This window comes from Balaenoptera acutorostrata, chromosome 21, assembly GCF_949987535.1.
Source record: "Balaenoptera acutorostrata chromosome 21, mBalAcu1.1, whole genome shotgun sequence".
Classification (NCBI taxonomy): Eukaryota; Metazoa; Chordata; class Mammalia; order Artiodactyla; family Balaenopteridae; genus Balaenoptera; species Balaenoptera acutorostrata.
Genome location: NC_080084.1, coordinates 3,796,334 through 3,812,569, shown reverse-complemented (window position 1 = coordinate 3,812,569; position 16,236 = coordinate 3,796,334). Strand labels below are relative to the sequence as shown.

The 16,236-nt window shown below is 48.0% G+C and overlaps 1 protein-coding gene across 12 annotated transcripts in view; it reads right to left on the bottom strand.

Moving 5' to 3' along the window:
- Positions 1-16,236, bottom strand: part of HGSNAT (heparan-alpha-glucosaminide N-acetyltransferase) — a 66,919-nt gene that overhangs the window by 12,534 nt on the left and 38,149 nt on the right. For 6 of the 12 annotated variants that reach the window (XM_057537284.1, XM_057537285.1, XM_057537286.1 and 3 more), the window contains 8 exons: positions 15,726-15,841; positions 13,086-13,207; positions 12,596-12,722; positions 11,406-11,492; positions 9,651-9,728; positions 8,986-9,056; positions 8,784-8,896; positions 7,025-8,137 (listed from right to left, as the gene is read on the bottom strand). In XM_057537284.1, the coding sequence (XP_057393267.1) occupies positions 7,956-8,137; positions 8,784-8,896; positions 8,986-9,056; positions 9,651-9,728; positions 11,406-11,492; positions 12,596-12,722; positions 13,086-13,207; positions 15,726-15,841 (896 nt within the window). In that variant the 3' untranslated portion in view covers positions 7,025-7,955. Of the gene's footprint in view, positions 1-5,129; positions 7,002-7,023; positions 8,138-8,783; positions 8,897-8,985; positions 9,057-9,650; positions 9,729-11,405; positions 11,493-12,595; positions 12,723-13,085; positions 13,208-15,725; positions 15,842-16,236 lie in introns of those variants that run through there. The other 6 variants (XR_009006510.1, XR_009006508.1, XR_009006509.1 and 3 more) reach the window with 6 other exon arrangements.

The window sequence follows — 16,236 nt, the reverse complement described above, 5'->3', positions numbered from 1 at the left end:
TTCCTTTCCCATGTTAGGGAAGTTTTCGACTATAATCTCTTTAAATATTTTCTTGGGTCCTTTCTCTGTCTCTCCTCCTTCTGGGACCCCTATAATGTGAATGTTGTTGTCCCAGAAGTCTCTTAGGCTGTCTTCATTTCTTTTCATTCTTTTTTCTTTATTCTGTTCTGCAGCAGTGAATTCCACCATTCTGTCTTTCAGGTCACTTATCCGTTCTTCTGCCTCAGTTATTCTGCTATTGTTTCCTTCTAGTGTATTTTTCATTTCAGTTATTGTGTTGTTCATCTGTTTGTTTGTTCTTTAATTCTTCTAGATCTTTGTTAAACATCTCTTGCATCTTCTCAATCTTTGCCTCCATTCTTTTTCCGAGGTCCTGGATCATCTTCACTATCATTATTCTGAATTCTTTTTCTGGAAGGTTGCCTATCTCCACTTCATTTACTTGTTTTTCTGGGATTTTACCTTGTTCCTTCATCTGGTACATAGCCCTCTGCCTTTTCATCTTGTCTATCTTTCTGTGAATGTGGCTTTTGTTCCACAGGCTGCAGGATTGTAGTTCTTCTTGCTTCTGCTGTCTGCCCTCTGGTGGATGAGGCTATCTAGGAGGTTTGTGCAAGTTTCCTGATGTGAGGGACTGCCCACGCTTCTCAGTCTTGGCTCTGTGCTGGGGGAGCTGCTCTGTGTCCTCAAGGCCTTGGGGGCATCCTGGCTCCACCCACCGGGACTCTGGGCTTCTTCCTCACAGAGCAGAAGGTCTTCCTCATTCCAGGTCTTGATCCAGGTCTGAAGGCACGACACAGCCCACCTTCTCTGTTCACTGAGTTCTGAAGGCTGGGAAGTCCACGATCAAGATGCTGGCTGTTTGGTCTCTAGTGAGAGCACCCTTCCTAGCTTGCAGACAGCTGCCTCCTTGCTGTGTTCTTCCCACTTTTTTTATTTTTGGCCATGCCACACTACCTGCAGGATCTTAGTTCCCTGACCAGGGACTGAACCCAGGGCCACAGCAGTGAACATGACAAGTCCTAACCACTGGACTGCCAGGGAATTCCTCACCACTTTTATCCAACATAGTTTTGGACGTCCTAGCCACAGCCATCAGAGAAGAAAAACAAATAAAAGTAATCCAAATTGGAAAGCAAGAAGTAAAACTGTCACTGTTTGCAGATGACATGATACTATACATAGAAAGTCCTAAAGATGCCACCAGAAAACTACTATAGCTCATCAATGAATTCAGTAAAGTTGCAGGATACAAAATTAATACACAAAAATCCATTGCATTTCTATACACTAACAGTGAAAGATCAGAAAGGAAATTAAGGAAACAATCCCATTGACCATCACATCAAAAAGAATAAAATACCTAGGAATAAACCTGCCTAAGGAGGCAAAAGACCTGTACTCTGAAAACTATAAGATGCTGATAAAAGAAACTGAAGATGAAAAAACAGATGGTTAGTTATACCATGTTCTTGGATTGAAAGAATTAATATTGCTAAAGTGACCATGCTGCCCAAGGCAATCTACAGATTCAATGCAATCCTTATCATATTACCAATGGCATTTTTCACAGAACTAGAACAACAAAAAAAATTAATTTGTATGGAAACACAAAAGACCATGAATAAGCCAAAGCAATCATGAGAAAGAAAAACATAGCTGGAGGAATCAGGCTCCCTGACTTCATACTACTACAAAGCTACAGTCATCAAAACAGTATGGTGCTGGCACAAAAACTGACACATAGTTCAATGGAACAGGATAGGAAGCCGAGAAATAAGTCCATGCACCTATGGTTAATTAATCATGACAAAGGAGGCAAGAACATGCAATGGAGAAAAGACAGTCTCTTCAATAAGTGGTGCTGGGAAAACTGGACAGCTACATGTAAAAAAGAAATTAGAACATTCTCTGACAGCATATACAAAAATAAACTCAAATGGATTAAAGACCTAAATGTAAGACTGGATACTATAAAACTGCTAGAGGAAAATGTAGGCAGAACACTATTTGACATAAATCACAGCAATATCTTTTTGGATCCATCTCCTAGAGTAATGGAAATAAAAACAAAAATAAATGAATGAGACCTAATTCAACTTAAAAGCTTTTGCACAGCAAAGGAAACCACAGACAAGATGAAAAGACAACCCAAAGAATGGGAGAAAATATTTGCAAACAATACAACTGACAAGGGATTAATGTCCAAAAGATACAGACAGCTCATACAACTCAATATCAAAAAACCAAATGACCCAATCCAAAAAATGCACAGAAGACCAAAATAGACATTTCTCCGAAGAAGACATACAGATGGCCAAAAGGCACATGAAGAAATGCTTAATATCATTAATTATTAGAGAAATTCAAATCAAAACTACATGGAGGTATCACCTCACACCAGTCAGAATGGCCATCATCAAAAAGTCTACAAATAATAAATGCTGGAGAGCGTGTGGAGAAAAGGGACCCTCTTGCACTCTTGGTGGGAATGTAATTGGTGCAGCCACTATGGAGAAGAGTATGGAGGTTCCTTAAAAAACTAAAAATAGAACAACCATATGATCCAGCAATCCCACTACTGGGCATATATCCAGAGAAAACCATAATTCGAAAAGTTACATGCACCCCAAATTTCATAGCAGCACTATTCACAATAGTCAAGACCTAGAAGCAATCTAAGTGTCCATCGACAGAGGAATGGATAAAGAAGACGTGGTACATATATAAAATGTACCAGCCATAAAAAAGAATGAAATAATGCCATTTTCAGCAACAGGACCTAGAGATTATCATACTAAGTGAAATAAGTCAGAGAAAGAGAAATATCATATGATATCACTTATATGTGGAGTCTAAAAAATAAAAGATACAAATGAATTTATCTACAAAACAGAAATAGACCCACAGACAGAAAAAAACTTATGGCTACCAAAGGGGAAAGGAAGGGGGAGGGATAAATTAGGAGTTTGGGATTAACATATATACATCCTATATGTAAAACAGATGGTCAACAAGGACCTACTGTATAGCACAGGGAACTATACTCAATATTTTGTAATAACCTAAGGGAAAAGAATCTGAAAAAGAATTATATAACTGAATCACTGTGCTGTACACCTGAAACTAACATGACATTGTAAATCAACTATACTTCAATAAAATTTTTAAAAATAAAATTAGATCAATAAAGTGGTTTAAGGAATAGATATCCAGTTTCAGAAAATATTTCAACTAGCTCATTTTAAAGTGCTTATCACTGTGATATGAGTGGATTACAAATATTAAACCATCCTGTTGTTTTTACAAACATGGCGTGCGTTGCCCATAGCAACTTTCAAAGTAAACACTCTGGCACCTTTTGATTTCATAACCCCTTCCTCAGATCGGCGTCTGGGGGGCAGCACACATCAAAACAAGACTGTCTCACACCCACATGTGTAGGGACCAGATAAAAAGGAACCAATCATCTTGTTTTTTTTTTTTTTAATTCGGTGGTGCGTTGCTGTGCAGAGTTGCAGGAAAAGGGCCACAGGATAGAATGGAAACTCAGACCAAGTGTGCAGACGAGGAAGGGCTCGCACCACTGGCACAGGAGGGTCCGTCCAAGCCCTGCACTGAGAGACTCAACCAAAGGGCAGCCGCCTTCCAGCAGCTTAAGGGGTGTCCCAGGATGACCCCAGCGCCCTTAAAACGTCTGCCTGAGAAAGCTGCCACCGCCAGAATTTACTCTTTGCTCCTTTAGAAAGCTTGCAATGCTCAACCCTCCCTCTGTTCTCTGAGATGTGAGACTGCCACCCAGAACTGTTTCCTCCAGGAGCTCTCTCTGAAATGGAAACATCCGGGGAGGATGGGGACTAATTCCGTGGGTACCTTGCTTCATGTGCCACCACCGCCTCCTGCCATAAGGATAGAAGTTTGTTTCTCCTCCGTAAAAGCGCCAGTGAACAAACCCAGGTGGCCCAGTCACGTGGACCAATCCCATCCCAGCTCCTGGTGCCTTTTCAAAGCCAGTCAGCCTTTCAAACTCCAGCCTTTTGTTTCAGGAAACTAGTTCCGATCACGCTGGACCCTCTTTCCATTGCCCTCACCGCTTTAGCAGCCTCTGGCTTTGTTCATTTTTGACAAGGGCCAGCTTTGCCTGTGATTTGTTAAACTGATGTAAGCTGTCTCCTGGGCAGAGCTGTAACAGGCAGGATTTGGATGGAGGTACCACTTTACAAGCCAAATGACACACAGAGTTTAATCAAATAGCAGAAAAACTCTATTTATCGAAGTGGAAGGGTGTGACCTCTAATAAGATAAAATGCAAGAACGAACAGCCATGAAAGGTGGGAAAATCAGAAAAAGAACTGACCTCTGTAGAGAAAATCCAGCAGTCAGGACAGAATCCCACCAGACCCGAGATGGTAATGGACACCGTGGGAAGCCGTGGGCTTGGCCCTGCGGGGAGTGAGGCCAGCTGTCCTTACAGCTGCGTTTGGAATGGATTCTGCAAAGGAAAGCTAGCGGGATGCTGGCATCTTTTATCTGGCGCAGTGTTTGCACATACATAATTAGATAAGGGGGTTACAGGGTCTGGAGCATCTTATGACATGATGCAAACATCTAGCATTTCTATCAACTTTGAAATTGGAAACGCATGTAGCCTGAAAAAAAACAATGTTTTGGAACTAATGCCCAACAAAAACTGATTACTGGGAGAAAACTGGTGGCTTGCTACACCAGTGAAAACAGATTACACAGATATGCAACTGAAGACAACCACTGGCGATGTGTTTTCCCGCCTAATTTCAAAGTTTAAACAAAAGGTGTGTTTAACACCTCAGAAGCTGCATTGTTCATAGGGCCATGGCTTCTACAGCGTACTGCTTAGGATTTTTAAAGATCTACCCCTAGTTTTTTACAATTGATGGAAATCTCTTTCTGAAAGGCAGTTTGATTTGTTGAGAAAATTTCTCAAAGTCCATTTGTCGCCCCCATTTATTTGGAAAACAGGACTACATTAAAGGAAAAATAAAAACTAGTATGTTGACTTTCATTTAAGCTGATACCGTCTGATACAAACCGGATTATTGTGCATTTATGAAAGAGGCCCTTTATGGGCCAGAATGAAGTGAGGTAAAGTGTAAGAGCAGCAGTTTATTCACCTAATTATAAAGCGGAATTAGGAATATAAGTGCAAAAACTGAATAAACAATGTCCAATTATTACATCCCCACTCCAGGACAGTACTTTCTGCTTTGTTACACGAGGACTCCACCCAACTTCCCCACAGGACGCACTGTGACACATGTCTTCTGCAGCCACCGCTGCACAGGGCTGTCCCCACTGCCATGTCCCACTCCACCACTCACGCCGCACACTCCCTGCCCTCCCCAGGGAGGTGCCAGCTGTCCCCGCTCAGCCCCGGGCCAGGCCAGTCCAAGCTCCCTGGTCACGGCTGGTTTTGCACAGTTTGGGGAGCGTTTTCCGGCCAAGAACGTTATGAGGCCCACAGGGGATGCCCGCTCCCTCCCGTGTGGCGTTGGCTGAGTGCGTGTGTCTGTCGTGATGGCAATGGGGCGGGCATCTCAGCCGTGAAGCGAGCTGGCTGAGCTGGAGCCCACCCGCCTTGGGACTACTTATGTGCAATGCTCTCCTTATAACCCAGCTGGATGGGGAGTTCCTGCTCCATCCGGCTCAAGACATCCTAACCGATGCGACACCCCAACTTGAGAACTGCTTCTGGAGAGGCCCAGCTCAGCCTTGCCTGCTGAGATTCGGGATGACACAGCCATGACCACCCACAAAGGTGCACCGCAAGAGAGGGGTTTCCTCAGAGATGACAGCTCTCCCCCCGTGAACGCGCGCGCACGCGCACACACACACACACACACACGCACACACACGTTAGCGCCAGATACACGCGAAAGCAAGCCCACCACCCCATTTTGCTCTCACACACGCTTACTTAGCGCCTGCGCGTGAGGAGCGTGCCTCATCCTCCACAAGCTCTCAGTCGAGCGCGGGAAGCTGGTCATGGACCCACGTCGCTGTCATACAAGGCAGAGAGCAACAGGTGCCACGAGACTGAGCCCAACCAGATACGACGAGAACCCAGAGGAAGAAACTATTACTTAGGGACAAGACTAAGAGATTAGAGAAGGTGCCTTAGAAGCAGGGGGCGAATGTGATAGGTCAAGGGTCGATGGGAGAAAATTAAGGGGACTAAGCAAAGTCAGGGGCAGGAGGCAGCTGATGGGGCTGCAAGTAGCAGGCTGGGTCCAGGGGGCTGGCAGGGAGCCGAGAAGCTGTGCTGGGCTCAGCGGAGGACGGCTCTACCTGCCAGCAAAGCTGTTCCACCTTCAGGGCAAGCACTCGTAAGGAGGTGATGCGAGTCAGGCTCTGTTTATGCAGTGTAATCTGGGGCAGAGGGCAGTGAGTTTACAGAAGGAGGGAGCGAGGGAAGGAAAATGATTCCTCTTGGCATCTGGGCAAGAGTAACAGGCAGTGACCGTGAGAACTGAGACGACTTGGCAATGACCAAACATGGGAAAGGGGGACAGAGGAGGTAAAGTGGGTGAAAGACAGTTTTATCCGAGAGACAGAGGGTCACCTGTCCGCAGAGCTGGGACAATCTAAGCCGGAAAGGCTTGTGTTTGAGAAGAGAGGGTGGAGGGGGGGAGCCTGAATGCTGGCGGACACCCAGGTGGACAGGTACAAGTTGGAATGAGAGTTTGGGTAGAGACGGGGTAGCTGGAAACTCACTATCCATGCAGGGTGATAGCTGACATCAGGGGACAGGTGGAAGTGACCCCGTCTCACCATGCAAGGATGCTCCAAAGTACAACCTATTGCCACAGCTTCCTTCAACGTGGAATTCTCACAGAAAATCCCTAAGTAGGATGCTGCAAAACGGGAGTGCTGGTCCTCTGTGTTCTCCTCCTTCACTCCTGAGAAACATGTCTTCAGTTTGGTGATTCCAAGCAGGAAAGCCGCCTCCATTGTGGAGGGTCATTCTGAAAAGAGTTACTCTGATGAGAGTTTTTTAAACTTCTCATTTATTTTGAAGAGTTTTCTGTAACAAAATTATTTTTCTAAGGATTTCAGAAATGCCACCGATGTCTCCCACCCCGCTGGGTCTCAGAGCTGGAGGGGAGCTGAGCGGGCAGCACCATGTCCCTCGTTGTGATGGGACCTGCCTGGCGTCTGACCCGGCAAGGACGCCATAGCAGGAGCCCGGCCATGACCATGAGCTTCTCTCTCTTCCTAGAGACAGAGGATGGCCTGGGGGACCAGCTACCACCCAGACACACAGACAGAAAGACAGACAGGCAGGAGGTGGGTGGGTAGAGAGATGGGTATATGCAAGGGTGGCCGGGAATAACACATCTACTGTTTCACTTGTTTTTCAAGTGAGGAAAAGGAGAAAATGGCTTCTGATAGAAAGGCACTTTTTTTGGACCCACGAGTTACTTACAGATCTGAAAGGAGATTACTTGGACTTTCTTGAAATACTAAACTGTACGTAACCGAAATATATTAGACTGTGTTACTACACACCATACCCAATGAGCTTCACAGTCAGACACAACAGAAACGGTGGTATCTTGGTCGGCATGGACCAGCACAGAAAGACAGTCTGCAGGAAAGAAGATCAGTAAGATCAGACCTTAGGTGGTCACAGAAGCAAAATGGCCTGGTTAACGCCCTTGTGAAAAACTAAAGGAGAAATCCTTAGAATGAAGTTGCAAAGGCATCCATTTCTACAGAAGGTGGAGAGAAAAGACAGTTACGTTTCAGATGTCTGAGTCTCACGTACACAGAGTCAGAGGAGCCATGTCCAATCAACCAGCCTGAGCACGTCCGCATCTCTCCCAATAACCTGGAAATACGCAGTTTTATAACGAATGGCTCCTTTTAATGAGGCCCCAAGCCCTGTCGTCCGCCAGCAACGCATCTCAGCTGCAGCCTCAGATTTTCCAAAACACCTTCTTCTTATAGAGAACGTAGGCGATGAGCACCCAGAGAGCAGTGGCGACTGTGTTCTGAACGAGATGCTCCTTGTGCGCCTCGCTGTCTCCCAGCCTCCACCGGAAGGGGAAGTAGTTGGCGAAGACCTCGTGGCCCACGTACACCAAGATCGAGTTCATGCCTGGGGAAACACAGCTGGTTATCGACTTAACTCTTGAAATTTGCCTTTAGTTCAGTGAGAAAAGAAAACTTGCCCACTTGTTATTGGCTACGCCAAAAATAAGTGATGCGAATCTTAGAGATTTGAGTGTAAACCTTATCCAAAAATTATTAGAAAACATTCCTTTGGTAAGTGTAATTCTGGAATACGAAATCTGAAAGGAAAGCCAGAATGATTCATTTATATTCTCTACACAGAAAACTTGAGGACCAACGAGCGTAAACTGTTACTGGACTCGGGGCTGAAACGAGTCGCTGAAGTCATCTGCTGTCTCTCGTCTCGGGCAGAACCCGTGCATCTCCGCGTGGTGTCTCTTAGGCACCGCCTGCAGGGCAGGGGGTTTACATGAGAAAGCACGGCCCTGTTTCTGAAGCCCGAGGGACTGCATGACGTGCCTGAAGCGGCCAGAGGGGTGCATTTATGATCCCACAACCTAAATGGTAAAACGGGGTGGGGCTGCTCGGGGACAGGCCCAGCGACGCCCTGCGTGGACCCCCTCAGACCCACTCGGCCGGCACCCTGGACACACCGAGCACCCGCGGCCTCTGGCCCGTCCACTGGGTCCCCTCCTCCGCGAGGCCTGGGGCCGGTTGGTGGGGGGACTCACCCGGGTAGAAGAACGGGGTTCCCGTCCACAGCCCCTTCACGTCCACAACGGGGTACAGGACCAGCAGGATGAAGAAGGCGAAGGAGCTCAGCGTGGTGATATAGGAGATGGACCTGGGGGACAGCGGGCATCTCAGGGTTCCCGAGAGCACATCCAACGCCAGCCCGACCAGATGTGAAAATGACAGGCTTTCTGTACCTACCAGAGGTTTTTGTTTACTGGAATAAAGCCTTCATTTTCGGAAGCCTTTGTCAAAGCAACAGAAATAAACCCCTAGAAGCAGGGAGAAAGATGTTAAAGTTTTTTACATCATCTCAAGAAACAATTGTGGTTCAAAACTGAAAAACAGGAGTGACTTAATTGCTTAGGGAAGGCTGAAAACTGTGCCCTCCGTTTTATTCTTTTAACTGGACAAACATAAGATGTGTAACTAAAAATGTTCTCCAAAAAACCTCTTTTCAGCATTACTCTGAGTTGAAGGTAAACGAACTGATCAACTGGAGTGAATCCATGGAGGAAACATGACTGCCAGGTCAGGGGTGAAAGGAACAGCCAAGCTTATCTTTTGCCCCCACTGAACCTGTTATCATTGGCCTGGTCCTTCTGGCAAAGGTCCCCACCAGAACCCACACCTCCGCTCCATTTCCTCATATCTTCACTGACTTATTTATAAAGACATTTTCCTAAGAAAATCAACCTGAGAACTTAGATGTCGAGACTTTTCCTCTCTGATATTCAAGTGAAGAATGTTACCGATGCGAAGTGACAGCTGCTGTCTATCCCACGGCCGGTCACTAAACATTTTATGTCTTTGAAATGTGTATGTGTGAAGAGAAGGAATTTCAGTGAGGACCATCTGCTACTTACAAGAAAACAACCCCAGGCAGCGAATCTGATCAGGATGCCTTTGGTCTGATCCTTGTAATACAGGAGTATTTTCCCTGCCTGGGGAAGAAAACGCACAGTATGACCAAGAGAATCGCCTGCGATGTGTTTTTACTTCATACTCATCCACTGTCCTAACCGCTCGACAGGCAGACTCACCTGCAGGCACTGGGGTTACAAGGGGATGAACGGTACCCCTGCCCTTGGCTAGTGGAGGCCTAGAGGCACAGGGACCACCGGGGAGGGAGGGAGGGAAGGAGGGAAGGAGGGAGGGAAGGGGATGTGCAGAGGAGGTACCGCCAGGCTGAGGATATGAGCACAAAGCAGGAACAGCGTCTGGGCAGGAAGGAACAGCATGCACAGGAGTATGTCACACGGGTGAAAACGCACAGCCTCCCCGAGGTGCTGCAGGCAATTCAGAAAGGCCGGGGGTGGGCGGAGGTGGGAAGGTGGGAGCAGGTAGGCACGAGCTTTCTCCCACAGGTGATGGGAGCCAAGGAAAGTCACTTTTCCCCCCAAAGTGACAAGGGACCAGCTCAGGCTGGCCTGCTAGATGGCCCAGTCTGGCAGGGGTACAGAAGAGGGACAGAACAGGGTGGACCCAGAGGCAGGGAAACACTTTAAAAAGAGAAAAATCTGGACTTTGCATAGCCCCGCCCCCCTGCAAATTAGGAATTAATTTCTGGAAACATCAGAGAAAGTGTTAATAATAACTTATAATAGCTAAAATTTATGAATGTCCCATTCTTAGAACCTTATGTGAATTAACTTATTTAGGTGCCACTGCATCACAGAGGGTGCAGTAACACTCCCGGGATGACCCAGCTAGTAAGCGGGGTCAAGTCCAGGCACCGGCGCCGGTCTGTACTCCTCACCACCCACCCTCGGCTGCTCCTGCAGGCGCAGATTTCCCTGGAGAGCATGTGGGGGGATTAAATGCGTTTATGAATAAAAGCACCCAATGTGAACTCTAAAGTGCTGCAGACAGAAAGGCAGTATCTCTAGATAGGAAATTATTTAATCACCAAAATGTATATGCTGTAGACCTGCACTGTCCCACGTGGGAGCCACTGGCCACCTGTGACAATTTCAGTTTAAATTTAAATGACGTAAAATTAAAAACCAGTTCCTCCGTCAGACCAGCCACGTCTGAGGACTCAGCGGCCTCATGGACAGCACACGCGGAGCATTTTCACCGTTGCAGAGCCCCCCCCCCGGGAGGCTGGACCCGGTCTTTCCCCTCCCCGTCATCTCCCCTCAAATAATAGTTTCAAACACCAATAAGGAGAACTTCAGCAAGGAAAATCTAGACTGCTCAGAATCCTAACAAAACTGCATGTGAGAGAAACCAAGAACAACCTGTACTGACTTAGGCATAAAATAGGCATAACCTGAAACTGTGTCAACTGTACACATAAGGTGACAGGTGACCTTCCAAAGACTCCCAGCCCAGCAGGGACCCCTCTCAGCCAGGGGTTGCTGTGTACCCACTGCTGAGATGAGCCATATGAATAACGTCTTTGGAGAATAGAGAAATTATACCTAATTATTCGAATGTGCTAAATTTTAGCAACCTCTGGTTTTGACAACCTGTCAAATATAAACAGAATTTATTAGGTCTGAAACACAGAAGATGTGCTTCCAGTTACTTATTTTAATCAAATGGTTTTTGGATTAGTAATGAATCAATAATCACGAACTGTCAGGAACACGCATTCTCATGAAATGAACAAATACCTGAACTCCTAAAAACGCCATCACGATGGAGTTGATGGTCCCCAGGATGCCTTCTGGGTCGTAGGCCACCTCGGTGTGATACAGCACCTGACAGGGCAGGACAAGAAGGCGGGACTCACCCAAGGATCGCAAAAAGCACACAACAACTTGCAGACAAAACGCAAACTTGGCTACATCCCAGTATTCAACATTTTTGGTTTTGCTGCAGAAATTCACTGCTAACTTATGGGGATGACGGGCAGAATACTTCTGGCCAAGAAAGTGTGTGGCATGTGACACTCTGGAAGGGAACACAGACGTGAGCCCTGGCGCAGTGCAGCCGCCTGAACCTCAGGCGGCCCGGGAGACCGTGCTGGGCCCTGTGGCTGTGACACTACGCGTCCCTAACCAGCTTCACACACCACACGTGACACCTTCTAATTTTCAGCTTTACTCTTTGCGGCCAACCCTACTGTAACACCGACAGCTTCCTTTCTTCTTTTAAGGCAAATAATGATAAAAAAAATACCTTTGTATTATTTCATTATAAAAGAAATCGTTTTTGTAGAAACGGCAGAAATTTGGAACCAGTCATTGCAGTCGGTGCTGGAAGGCACCGCCCAGCTATCCGGCCCCCGCCCGCCCGTCCCATCCCTTTTGCAATTAAAGCATCCACTCCCCTGGCTGCTAGACATATTCATGGCCCAAAGCTCTCAGCCGCTTCTGGATTTGTCCCTGAAGAGAGCTGCCCCTCAGGAGTCGCCCCCTGGTCAGGCCATCACATCCCACCAGGGATGTCTAGGGCCTGGTCCCTCACTCCACTGAGAACAACCCTGAGGGGCCGCCCCAGCCCCCAGGAGACCAGCGGGGGCCTACGTGTGGCTGTCCCCACTGCCCCGTCCTGCTTCCTCCAGCCCCACACGTGCTGATCCCAAAAGCACTGGCTGACAGACCTCCCGCACGGGAAGCTGTCCCCATACCTGAGATGTACAGGTGCTGCACACCTGACACCAGGCAGTCTCACTTCAACAGCCAAAGAAACGTCTACATGCCACCCACAACCAACATTAAACTCAAGTCTGTGAAGTCAGCCAACTTTTCAAATAAAACTTCGCTCCACCCTAGTCTATTTCATGGCCACAGTTCGGAGTTGGCTCTTTCCCGTCCTTCCCCTCAGTGTCCGGTTCCAGGTCGGAGCCGGGCTCACTCACAGCCGAGGAAGGATGCTGGTAGAGGTGATGGCCTCCCAGGAGCAGGCGGTCAATGTAGCCGGCAGCGCCTCCCGTGCAATTCGGGTACTTGCCCCAGTCTCCGAGGCCCCCGGGGCCCAGATAGCCGCTGGGGAAGCGAGAACATGCACCTTACCCACCAGACTTAGGAGCGGGGGGATGTACACTGGTGACGTGCGTGCCCACAGAGAGCCGCAAACACCCACCAGCCTGACGACCCCGGGGCGCCATCACGTCCACTGCGGGGCCCCTGACTCGCCGGCTGCCCGAGGGGGGAGGCGGGGGCCCAACGTCCGTCCCACCGACCCTGGAAAACCTCACGGAGACAGGCCTCTGGACACGTGCCCAAACCCCCTCCCACACAAGGGGAGAAGAGAGAGAGAGGAAGGGAGGTCCCAGTGTGGGAAATCCGACAGCTGTAACCCAGGGGCTCGGACTTGGCAAAAAGGGGTTTCCCGCAGGGCTGGCTCACGTAGGGCATCCGGGAACAGGTAAGAAGAAGGTCAAGGCCAGCCAAACACCTTCCAGCATCAGGACGAAGAGCCACTGGGGCCAGCTGGATGTGATATCCAGCAGAGAAAAGCAGCTTCTCTCCTGCAGGGGCAGGGCATAAAAAACGTGAACTAAAAGCAAGTGGAATGGGAAACAATACGCAGTCCAGTACATGTACTCAGAAAATTCTCTGTGACGCTCCTCTTGGCCTTTATGGTAGTAACATAAAATAGACGCGTGTTTATTCCATATGTGGTATGTGATCTAGATGCTTCATCTCTATGATATAGCACAGTAAAATGCCAGTTAAGAAGAAATCAGTGGACAATTCCACTCCTATACCCGAGATCTGAAAAGAGATGTTCGTACAAAAACCTGTACACAAATGGACATAGAATCATTATGCATAATAGCCAGAAAGTGAAAACAAGTCAAATATCCATCACCTGATGACTGGATACAAAATGTGGTACATTCATAAAATGGAATATTATTCAGAAGTAAAAAGGAATCAAGTACTGATGGTATAACATGGATAAACCTCAAAAAATATTCTGCTAAATGAGAGAAGCCAGACACAAAAAGCCACATATTCTATAACTCCATTTCTATGAAATGTCCAGAACAGGCAGATCTATAGACAGAGAGTAGATTAGGGGTTGCCTAGGGCTGGGGGGACCTGGGGTTGGAGAGTGGCTGGTAGTGAGGACAGGGTGTTTTGGGGGATAATGAAATTGTTCTAGAATTAGACAGTGGTGACGACTGCACAACTCTGTGAATATACTAAATATCCCTCAATTTTACACCTCAAATGTGTAAGCTTTATGGTATGTGAATTATATCTCAATAAAGCTATTATTTTAAAAAGAAATAAAGGGACTTCCCTGGTGGCGCAGTGGTTAAGAATCCGCCTGCTAATGCAGGGGACATAGGTTCGAGCCCTGGTCTGGGAAGATCCCACGTGCCACGGAGCAACTAAGCCCATGCGCCACAACTACTGAGCCTGCGCTCTAGAGCCCACAAGCCACAACTACTGAGCCCGCGTGCCACAACTACTGAAGTCGGCATGCCTAGAGCCCGTGCTCCGCAACAAGAGAAGCCACCGCAATAAGAAGCCTGCGCACCGCAACGAAGAGTAACCCCCCTTCACCGCAACTGGAGAAAGCCCGCACGCGGCAACAAAGACCCAACACAGCCAAAAATAAATAAATTAAATTAAATTAAAAGAAAGAAATACAGCTATATTTTTAAAACGGAAAATAAAACTTAAGCTTTTGGAGCTCTTCTGGTTGAAGGAAGGAGAGGTGCAGCCCACCACTCCTGGTGTCCCCCCAGCCCTGGGCTCCACTGTGGGACCTGGACGAGCCTCGCAGACCCTCCGGTCCCCCACAGCCAGCAAGGTCAGGTTCACGTGTGCACGTGCAGCCCCCGCGTGCCTTCCGTAGTCTACAGCAGAAGGCACGGGTGCGCCAGCAGGGGCCGGGGGGCGCGGTGCGAAGGAGTGAAGTGTAAATGCGCTCCAAGCACATACAACCGAGGGATCATTACAGGAAAAACCAAGAGAACCTGGGATTCAGTGATGAATTTGCTAGTTACCCACACAGGAAGCAGCTGGACAACCAATACAGCTTTATTAACTTACTGTGAAGTAGGACCCCAAATGGAAGGATTGAAACATTTCCACCTGAAGTTTTACTTCCATTGGGGGAAAAAAATAGCTGTCATCTGAGTAAACTCAACTCAGCCATTTATAATAAGACAGAAAGTAATTATAAAAGAGGTGAGATGCTCACGTACTTCTTACAGAGAAGAAACAGGAAGCAGCCCAGGGCGGAACTGTCATCTCCTGGCCCGACCTTGGCACTGTCCAAGTCGAACCTCTGCAGCATGTGTATAGACACTGAAATGTTCTGTGAGGTTTCTGTGTGTCTTTACCACCAGGAAATTGAAAAACTGGCAGTAATTCCCCCAAGAGGCTGGACCAGCCAACTAAAAGATGGTGATGTTATTTAACGCCATCACATTCATTTGATTAATGGAAACTGAAATATGTGTGAAGAGGGTAGATCTCATGTTATGTGTTTTTTACCACAATTAAAAAAAAAAGATATAAAGGCTAAATAAAAATAACTAGTTGAAGAGAAAAATGAATGTTTTTGACTGAGTTAAAGAGTCTTGTAGTATCTGGTACTGCACTCAAAACTAAAGAAAGGGGCTTCCCTGGTGGCGCAGTGGTTGAGAATCTGCCTGCTAATGCAGGGGACACGGGTTCGAGCCCTGGTCTGGGAAGATCCCACATGCCGCGGAGCGGCTGGGCCCGTGAGCCACGATTGCTGAGCCTGCGCGTCTGGAGCCTGTGCCCCGCGACGGGAGGGGCCGCGATAGAGAAAGGCCCGCGCACCGCGATGAAGAGCGGTCCCCGCACCGCGATGAAGAGTGGCCCCCGCTTGCCGCAGCTGGAGAAAGCCCTCGCACGAACCGAAGACCCAACACAGCCAAAAATAAATAAATAAATAAATAAAATCAAGTAAAAACTTAAAAAAAAAAAAAAAAAAAACTAAAGAAAGTTCTAGCACCTAAACAGGGACCTCTCCCCCTTCTTTAATGCAGGGTTTCTCACCGAGGTGCAGATCTCAGGCACGGGCTTGGCAAAGAGCAGCTCCAACACGGCGACCACAAAGTAGGTGCCCCCAAGCCGCTGGAGCACGCCGGGGATGCGCACCTTCTCCCAGGACACTGCGGGACGCACAGGGTACAGGGGTGTCAGCCAGCACTGCTCACTTCACCCCAAGACGACACCACTGTTTCCTGAGGGGGGAGACAGACTTCCATTGCACCTGAGGAAGTTAAGCTCTTGGAGGTGGAAACACACGTGGTCAAGGGCCTGGCTCACACACGGCAGTGAGGCTGGGCTAAGAGCAAGGGTCCGGCTCGGTGTGGGGATAAAGTGCGGACGCCCTCGGCCCTGAAGCCACGCCCCACCCCGCCCCGGCCATTCCCATCAGGAGTGTGGATTCAAATCACATCCAGCAGGAACCTGCAGACCCAGTGCAGGCCGCGGACTGTCCCTGCCCTGCAGGCTACGTGACTGTATCACTGCCCGAGGGTAACCCTGTAAGGACCCCCGCAGT